General features: G+C 57.3%; 1 protein-coding gene and 1 long non-coding RNA gene across 2 annotated transcripts; both read right to left on the bottom strand.

Moving 5' to 3' along the window:
• On the bottom strand, positions 1 to 2,315 carry LOC125322215. The gene is made up of 2 exons (XR_007201885.1): positions 528 to 2,315; positions 1 to 367 (listed from the first exon to the last, which is right to left on the bottom strand). It is a non-coding gene; the product is annotated as an uncharacterized LOC125322215 (long non-coding RNA).
• A 1,453-nt stretch (positions 2,316 to 3,768) lies between these two features.
• On the bottom strand, positions 3,769 to 8,536 carry ZIC2 (Zic family member 2). The gene is made up of 3 exons (XM_048295880.1): positions 7,462 to 8,536; positions 5,545 to 5,708; positions 3,769 to 5,349 (listed from the first exon to the last, which is right to left on the bottom strand). Exons 1-3 carry the CDS (start codon positions 8,462 to 8,464, stop codon positions 5,095 to 5,097), a joined length of 1,422 nt encoding a protein of 473 aa, XP_048151837.1. The 5' UTR covers positions 8,465 to 8,536; the 3' UTR covers positions 3,769 to 5,094.
• Positions 8,537 to 9,287: the final 751 nt, after the last annotated feature.

Genomic DNA, 9,287 nt, shown 5'->3' with positions numbered 1-9,287 from the left:
TTAGGCAGCCACTTTGAAGTATTTATTAAAGACACTAAACCTCTAGCGAAGGTTCTCCCTCACCCGGTCTTCTTGTCCTTCTCCTTCTTCTTCTCTTTTCTTCTTTTCTTTCCCCCTCAAGTATTAAAGACAGAGAAACCGTCCAGAAAATGAATTTTTAAAAATTAAAAGAAAAAGAAATAAAAAAGAGGAAACCCCAAGCACTGGGGAAAACTTGCACTTTGGGACAGAGGGGGGCACCGTGCCCTGCAGGGTGGGACAATAGTTCTTGCTTGCTCTACTGCTAATATGCAGCTCCGTCCCCGGTCGTCTGGCTCGGGGAGAAGAGGAAAACACCAAAAAAACAACAGGGAAAAAAACCCAAAACCTAAGAGGAATGAAAAAGAGAGGGGGGGGAGGCGGGGGGGGAGGGGGGGAGAGAGAGAAAGAAGAGAGGAAGAAAAAAAAACACCCACGAATTTAAAAACACCACCAAAAAAAACCCTCACATCCACGCGTGAAGATGACAAATAGCAAAATACACATACCTCGCTGTGCCCGGGAGCACGTCTAGCGTGCACTTGCGGCTGGGGAGAGGTTTGGGGGAGCCTGCTATGTCTTCATAGCGGGCAGGAAATGTGTACGAGTTTCTGAAAACAAAGGGGAAACTTAAAAGGCTGATACGGGTCTGGGGAGGTCTGGCCAGAGCCAAACGGAGCGGCTGCGGCCCGGGCTGCTGCCCCCCGGCACCGGCGGCGGGGGGTTGGCCGTGCAGGGGCAGCCCTGTGCCCGCTGCGGAGCCCCGCCGGCACCGGCAGCGCCAGCGGCATCGCCAGGCTCAGCAGCCGTTCCACGCTCGGGTTCAGGAGAGAACTCCTGCATTTTATTCTCTTTCGGTGTGGGCTGGTGTCCTGTCTGTTTGTTTGTTGGAAGGTTGGTTTACCTTTGGGTTTGGGTTCGGTTTTTTCTGCCACCACCGGCTACAACCCAAAGCCACTAGAGCAGTCAGACCAGGTGAAACAGAGCGGGGGCAGGTGAAGGCAGAGCCCTGAGCTGCCCTCCAATTGCGGCTGCGGGGGGCAAAGCACAGTCTGTTTTATGGACGGACACTCAAATTTTTTGTCTTGAGAGGAGAGAGTAATTCCCAGGGAAATCAATCCGTCTTTTCAGGGGGTCCGCAGGAAGAGTTAGGAGAGAAATTCATTATTAATAATAACAATAAAAATTAAACCCACGCCTCCATGCTGTTTTTCACGGTATAAAGGAAGAATCACACCGCAGCAGGAGAGCCGGCCAAGTAGGGCTGCCACAGCTGGGCACGGGGTGCCGACAGCGGGGCAACGCCGTGCCTCCCACTGCTCACCGGCGGCGGAGACCGTGGGGCCGAGGCGACCCGGGAGCCGCCGGGGCAGAGTCGTCGGGGCGTGCGGGCCACCGGCCGGGGCACCCTCCCGCTGTGGCTGGGCATGAGGGGATTGTGGGGTGCCAGGGCAGGGTCAGGACTGCCGGAGAAGCCTCAGGCCTCCTCCAGATTGGTTCCTAGGTTGTTTTCAGAGCCAGGGCAGGGAGGTTTGACAAGCTCAGTTTCAGTGTGGGAGACAAAAGTGGGGGGAGGTAGGGGTTTGGGGGTGAGGGTGGCGAGGTGGACAAAGGAGAGAGGAGCAGAGGAGGACATCGGGGCCAGTGGTCTCTGAGCCCGGGCCACCCGCGCTCAAGGCTGTGAGGCGGATCTTGGCTGCCCTACCCCCTAAAAAAACCCCAACCCCTGTACCCGATGAATTACCGCTCTCCCTTAAGCGTGGCAGGGCCGGGCCGGGGTCAGGGCACGAGGGAGGCGGGTGGAGAGGGGCTGCGGGCTGGATGCGCCAAGGCCAGGGTCAAGTTCAAGGCCAGCCTGCGTAGGACAGGGAAGGGGGGGAGCTTACTCACTGCCACAGCCGCCGCGGCCGCATCCCTGGGCCTGCTGGAGGAGAGACATCCCTGCCGGAGGGACTGGGGCTGTCCCTGCTGCCACACGACCTGCGCTTTGGGTAGAAGGAGGCCGCTTGCCCCCCTCAAGGATCAGCCCTGAGCTCCCCCGAAGCCAGAACGGCTCTGAGGGGAGCGAGAAGGGCAGCCCAGCTCCCGAGCACTTCTCTCCGGCCGGAGCTGAGCCCACCGGGGCGGGTTCGGCGGAGTGGGGTTGGTGGCTCTTGGGCAGGGCTGCTCGTGCGCCCCTGGGCCCGGGAGGGGATTTGGGCAGACGGTGACTGGCAGGGACTGGCTCTGAAGCGGGACCCCCGTGTGGTTTTTCGGACTGCGGGGAGGCCAGCAGGACAAGGAGGGATCCTCTCAGCTGCATTTCCCACGGATGTCTCCAAGGGGCAGGCGGCATATGCCAAGGATTTTAATAAATTTTTTTTTTACGTAATATTATTACCGAACATAAATTAGGTTTTAATAGCCGTTTGATTACCCGGGGAGCTGCAGTGTGCGCGGGGATAGCCGCTCTGGGAGGAGCACAGCCGCCGAGGAAGCTCCGGATCCGCTCCCCATCTAAACTTCCTTGTCAGCGTCGGGACGGGGGGGAGGGGGTGTCTTTCCCTCCCTCCTCCCCTTCCCCTGGGTGTAGGTAACCCCCATCTCACCCCAGAAGAGAGCAGGGCCCCGTGTACCCTCATCTCCCCACCTAACTCCCTCACACAGGCTGGAGACAACTCTACTGATATTCGAACACACGGGACAAAGCCCGAAAAACCCAAAGCGAAGACTGGCCCTGGGGGGCGTAAGCGATGGACTCGGCCGGGTGTGAGGAGCAGAGGGCTCTCCCGGGCTACACAAGCGGCCGCTGAAGGCAGCGCAGCCACCGCAGGGCGCTCGGAGCCCGGCTCACAGTGCTGCCTCTTCGCAGGGCGTATTTCGGTGGCTTGACAAGGCCGAGCTTTTTCCACGATCTCCCGGCCGCCGTCACACTCGCCTTGGCGGTCCCGGTGCGGCATGCTGTGCCCGGAGAGCTGCTGTCCGGCGGCCCTGCACGGGCCGCTCCGCCGGCCGGGCCCCGTCGGCGCACGTGGAGCCAAACGCCGGGCTAGCATCCCGGCAAAGTCACCACCCGGCGGCTCTCCGTCTCTCCCTGAATACGTCTGACAACCCAAACAGCTCCCTGGGCTAGAAGAATAAAAAGAAAAAAAAAAAAAAAACAGAAAGAAAAAGGAAAAAAAAAGAGACAGAGAGGAAGAGAGAGAAAAAAACTCAAAGGGGAAATGTGAGCTCTGGGTCATCACAACTTTCTTCTCTCCCAGGCTAGATGGAGGCTACCAAAAATACGGAAAGACGGGAGGCAAGGACGATCTACGGCTCAAAGCAGCCGAGCTCAGAGCCTGGTGATTGCGCTTCCACCTCCATCGCTAAACGCCCCGCTTTCTCAGCCTGTGGGGCAATGAGCTCCCCAGCCAGACACGCACCGGGCAGAGAGGGGTGAGCCCGAGGAAGGCAGGAGCCAGAGGAAGCTGTGCTCTCGCCGTGTAAATATCTTACTAAAGGAGATCTTCCCTTGCAGGTCATTTGGAGAATATGCATACCCTCACCCTTTTCTTTCAGCCCAGAGGCTTCCCAAGTTTTAAGGGCTTTTGTGGCTTTTTTTTTTTTTTTTTTTTTTTTTTCTGGACGGGAGAGCCCAGCTGGATGGAATCCTCCTTTTCCAGTGACCAGCGGATGTTTTAAAAGAGTTCTTTTGCAGTTGCCGCTCAGCTCATCACATACGTTATAGCAGGTTTTAGAGAGCCTTTGGCATAAAAAGGAAACAACTCGTGCAGTTTCAACACGTTTTATTATATTTCTGTATGCATTACTCTCAAAACATATCACAAGAAATGATGAAACCACTTAAACCTTCAAATAAAAAATCTGAAACAGTTTATGCTCACAATTGTACATATTTATAGTTAAGAAACATTCTTTATAAATACTGTTTCCTCTGTAGCAAGTTAATACCATAATTTAATTACAAATGGATAAATATGGTAACAGGTATTTACAGGAGGAAGGGCGTTATTACGGAAAAGCTAACGGCACGACGTTTATTTTTCCTCACAATCTTCCGAACAGGAACTAACAAATTGAACTTGCAAAAGCACTAAAACATCACATGTAAACCCAGCTAACAGAAAAATACATTCACAAGCGTTGTTGTTTGTGTGTGTGTCTGTGAGTAACAGAATGGAGACTTTGGCACGGTATTTCTTCCCCAGTCTATAGTTGAAATGCAGTTTACAATCAAGTTGCCTCTTAAAAAGGAACACAATATTCAAGATATCACAATTACAAAAGAAACCATTTTTTTCCTTCCACGTTACTTTTTTTAAAGGGATGAACTAAAAAAAGAGAAGAGAAGGAAGTGGAGAGGGAGAGCAGGAGAAAAGAAAACAAGTCCATCATTTTCTCGAGGAGGGAGAAAGAGGGGGGAAAAAAAGAAGGAGAAAAAAAAAAAAAAAAGAGGAAGAAGAAGAAAGGGACCAATCCGCGGTTTACAAACGGGACGAACTTCTATACACCGAGAATCCAGGAAAACCTCGTTCCCCACCTCGCCGGAGGAAGGAGAGGGCCGCTATATACACAGTTCGTGGGGCAGGAGGGCGCTGGCTGGTCCGGGCGGGGAGGCGCGGGGGCCAGAGGACTTTGAGTCTCTGATCTTTTGTCTGAAGACTCCAGAAGGAGAGTTTCTTTCCGCCGTCTTGAGAAGCTTTTAGCTGGGTGATGTGTTGGTGGCGCTTAGGCTTGTTTTTTCCCCTCTCTCTCTCCCCTTTCCGTTCCTCCGTTGATTTACTCGTTCTCTTATGTTTTTTCAGCACGTAGTTTTTAGAATTTTTTTTTGCTGGTTCAAAATGTTCTCAAAAAGAAAAAAAGAAAAAAATCTAACCAATAAAAAAAAAGACGCGAAGGCGGGAGGGTGGTGGGAGATGAAGGCCCCCTGTCCCCATCCTGCTCGGCCGTCATTTCGCTGCCGGCGGGTGCGGCGGCATCTCCCGGCGCGTCTCCGGCGGGCTTGCTCGGTCCCTCCTGCCCGCCGCCACCGCCACCGCCGCCGCCGGGGCGGGGAGGGCGCGGCGGGGCCGTGCAGAGCAGTCCGGCGGGGCCCTACACGTACCACTCGTTGAAGTTGGAGGAAAGGCCGCTGTGGCCGCCGCCGCCGCCACCACTGCCGCCGCCGCCGCCCCGGTGCACGGCGGACACGGCCGCCGCCGCTGCCGCCGCCGCCGCCGCCGCAGGGGAGAGGTTGTTGGTGCTCTGCGACTCGGCGCTAGGGGACACCAGCCCCGGGGGGGTGGAGGATTCGTAGCCGGAGCTGGCGGCCGGGGAGGATTCGGAGCCTTGCGGGGACGACTCGTGCACCTGGGGGGCAAAGGCAACACGGCCGAGTGGAGGGGGGATGGGGAGGCCGCGGCCGCCCCCCGGGCGCGCCCCCCGCCGCCGGCCCGGCCCGCCGCCGCCCCTGGGCCCCGCGCCCGCCGCCCGCCGCCCCGTCGGGGCGCCCGGAGCGGGGCGGCCGCCCTCCCGCCTCCCGCCGCCGGCTGCGGGGCCGGGTACCTTCATGTGTTTCCGCAGGGAGCTGGGGTGTGTGTAGGACTTGTCGCACATCTTGCACAGGTAGGGCTTATCCGAGGTGTGGACGTGCATGTGCTTCTTGCGGTCGCTGCTGTTGGCGAAGCGCCGGTCGCAGCCTTCGAACTCGCACTGGAAGGGCTTTTCCCCTGCAAGAGAGCGGCGCAGCAGCGGAGTGAGCGCGGCCGCCCCCGCGCAAACCCCGCGCAACCCCGCGCCTAGTTTCCCCGCCCTCGCCCTCCTCTCCCAGTCGCTTCGTCCAGCAGCTTCCCAAACCAAGGGACCGGTTGTGTCCCGGTACCCGCAGAGCCGGAGGGCCGCATTGCTCACGCGCTGCCCTGAAGCGAGGCAACCCCAGTCCCTCACCTGGTTTTCCTACCAAAACCCCGGGGGTATCCCCGTCCCGGCATCTTGCCTGATTTTATTTCGACCGGTGCTGACACACAGAGCCAGCCCCGAAAGAGATTGAAGAAGAAAGACGATTAAGAAAAAAAAAGAAGCAAGCATCATCGAGCCGTTTCGCCTCGGTACCAAATCCGCTATCCTGTTAAACTGGAAATCATTACCGACAGATTTAAGTCCGGGCATATTGTTTCGTGTATGGATATTCGAGATAAACGCACATCCGCTGGGAAAACTAAACGTCTGTAAAATACTTCATTTAATTTTCATAGGGATTCCTCTCGCCCGGCTGCCAGGACTCCAAATGCCGGGGAGTAATTTGGAGGTGAGAACTCCACATTCCCCCGCCTTTGGGGGGGGGAGCATTTAACGTTAAATTCCATTAGCACCTAAATTGTTTCTTAAAGACATCCGCTCAGACACAATGACTTCAGTGCGGGCATCTCATGCAAATACATTTCTCAAATTTTAAACCCTGTTAAAGCTCGTCTCGCACCTCGCATCGGGCTTAGCACTTGAGAAAACAATAGGCCTCGAGATTTTTAGCCTTTCTCCGGGTAAATATTTGGAGTGGAAGTCGCTAAAATATTTGGCCGTCTTTTATGAAATAGTCTGGCACGGTTTGAGCCGGCAGGAGTAGTAAATGAATAATAGATGAGGCGGGGAGGATGCGTTTATTTTTGTTACTCTTCGGCTCAGGCATTTTCCATCGGGAAAGCCTGGGCTCCCTCGACCCTCTTCCACCTGATTTGGGTGGAAGTTTCCGAACCTCAAATCCTCTGTTCCCTATTACATAATTTAATAAACTGTTGCAAAAACACCTTAAATCACATCGAGTGAGACTTTAAAAACAATTTTTTTAAAATGAGAATATTTTATTGCCTTGCTCACACCATTTAAATTTAATGGAAAGCATTCCCAGAAAGGGACTTTTTGCCACTTCTAACGGGATTTAGGACTAATGACTGATTTTGCACGTATTTATATAGTTTCTCTCTCTCGGTGTCCATACATAAAAGCCATGCTCACAAGCGCTGAAGTTGTACGCAAATACATTGCATAGAGCAAATGACTAGGGCGTTTCAAATGGATGGATGGATGGATGGATGGATGGATGGATGGATGGACGTCTTCCCGTATTTTAGCAAGACGGCAAAATTTGGTTCACACTGTATTCCGCGTTTCTGCGGAAAGGCACCGCTGACCCTCAGCACGAATCTACAGCTCTCACCCTCAAACTAAAACAAATCAGTAAAATATCCTTTCGAAATCTGGAATGGAGGGGGGTGTATGCTCCTGGGGAAGAAACCAAAACAAACGCAGCAGTGTGATGGAGAGGGTTAAAAAATAAACTGGAAGCTTATTTTATCACTCTCCTAAATTAACATCACTCTGTCTGAGTATCTATCAGTTTACATATATATATATATATATATATATATATATATTTATATAGGCACGGGCAGAGGGAGGAAACCTGCGGAAAGAAATCCGAATTACCTGTGTGCGTCCTTTTGTGAATTTTGAGATTTTCTGATCTGGCGAAAACTTTTCCGCAGCCAGGGAAGGGGCAGGGGAAGGGTTTCTCTCCCGTGTGCACTCGGATATGATTGACCAGTTTGTATTTCGCTTTGAAGGGTTTGCCTTCGCGGGGACACTCCTCCCAGTAGCAGACATGGTTGCTCTGCTCGGGTCCCCCAACGTGCTCCACCGAGACATGGGTGACCAACTCGTGCATGGTGCTGAAAGTTTTATTGCAACTTTTTTTGGGGTTGTTCAGCTGTTCGGGGTCGATCCACTTGCAGATGAGCTCTTGCTTGATGCACTGCTGCCGCATGTAGCGGAAAAAGGCACCTGGGTGGTGATGGTGGTGGGCTGCCATGTTCATGCCCATATTCATATTCATGGGGCCGTACTGGTTGTGCAGCTGAGCCGCCGAGTAAGGGTCAGTCCTGGGGCTGGAAACCTGGCGGTACTGATCCGACCGGGCGAATACCTCCCCTGGCAAGCCCAGTCGCATCTGCCCATTGAGGACATTTTGGGAGGCGTGGGGGCCGTGCTGGTCGTGGATGCCCGGGAACAGGAGGTGGCTCTGAGCGTCCGTGTGCGGATGGTGCAGGCTGCCGGCCGCAGGGCCGAAGATGCCGTGCTGTCCGCCGGCCGGCGACGAGTCTCCGAAGCCCCGGCTGCGAAACAAGAAGTCCCGGGTAGAGTTGAAGGGCGCCCCGGAGTAGGAGCCGACATGAGCGGCGTGGGGCCCCAGGGCGGCGGCGGGGTAACCGGGCGCCTGCGAGGTGAACGCCGAGCTCTGCCCGGGGGAGAGGTCGTGAGCGCCGGCGTTGAGCTTGAAGGCGCCCATGTGCGCCGCCGCCGAGTCCACGAAGCTGTTCTGCGCCGCCAGGCTCAGCTCCCGGTCCTGCATCTCCGCCGCGGCCGAGTGGTGGTGCCGGGCGAAGGTGCCCACTCCGAGGGCCGGGAACTGCGGGCCGGCGTCCAGCAGCATGGTCCGCGCCGCTTCGGGGACGCAGCCGCTGCCGCCGCTGCCGCCGCTGCCTCCTCCCCGCTACCGCCTCCGCCTCCGGGCTGCCTCCGCCCGCCCGCCCGGGCGCGGGGCCGCCGCCGCTCCGCTCCGCTTCCCCCCGGCAGCCGCCGCGTCCCCCCGCCGCCGCCGCCCGCTCCCGCACCGGCCCGATGCCGCCGCTGCCGCCGCCGGCGGAGTCGTATCCGGAGCCAGGCAGAGCAGAGTCCAAAGGCGAGCGGAGAACCAAAGTGTATTAAAGGAGCTGAGGCGGGGGCGGGCAGGGGAGGGGAGGGGGAGCAGGGGAGGGACGGGGCTGGGGACGGGAGGGGGGGGCAAGGCTCGCCTCGCCGTTCCCTGCGGCACACACGCACGCACACACACACTCACACACACAGACCCGCGCACACGCCGCCGCCGCCCCCCCCGCTTCCTCCGCCGCCACCGGGATGTCAGCGCCGCCGACCCCCGCCCGCTCGGCCCCGCGCCGCTCCCCGCGTGGGCCGCGGCCCTCCCCGCCGCCCCGAGCCCCCCGCCGCTCCCGGGCCCCCGCTTCTCGTTTTATCCTCCGCCGGGCATTAGCGGTGTCTCTCACGGAGAAAAACTTGCAGCCGCGGGTTCCCACGGAGCGAAGGGACCCGGGGGGTGCCCCGCGCCGCCCCCGCCCGCCGCGGCGGAGGGGCGTGAGGAGGGGGGCGAGGAGGGGGCTGCCGGAGGCGGATTAAAAACAATAAGGGCGGCGGTGGGGGTGGGGAGGGGAGGCGGGGGACGGGAAGGGGCCGGGGAGTGCCGGAGCGCCGCGGCCGGG

This window comes from Corvus hawaiiensis, chromosome 2, assembly GCF_020740725.1.
Source record: "Corvus hawaiiensis isolate bCorHaw1 chromosome 2, bCorHaw1.pri.cur, whole genome shotgun sequence".
In the NCBI taxonomy this organism is placed as follows: domain Eukaryota; kingdom Metazoa; phylum Chordata; class Aves; order Passeriformes; family Corvidae; genus Corvus; species Corvus hawaiiensis.
The sequence above is the reverse complement of the archived record's forward strand: the minus strand, read 5'-3'. Positions and strand labels throughout refer to the sequence as shown.

What these genes read in the sequence shown, in the direction of transcription:
- ZIC2 (XM_048295880.1), bottom strand. Translation starts at nt 8,464, where the DNA reads ATGCTGCTGGACGCCGGCCCGCAGTTCCCGGCCCTCGGAGTGGGCACC. An exon ending in TCACAAAAGGACGCACACAG is followed by an intron (nt 5,709 to 7,461) that starts GTAATTCGGATT and finishes GCTCTCTTGCAG; the next exon opens with GGGAAAAGCCCTTCCAGTGC. An exon ending in CCCTGCGGAAACACATGAAG is followed by an intron (nt 5,350 to 5,544) that starts GTACCCGGCCCC and finishes TTTGCCCCCCAG; the next exon opens with GTGCACGAGTCGTCCCCGCA.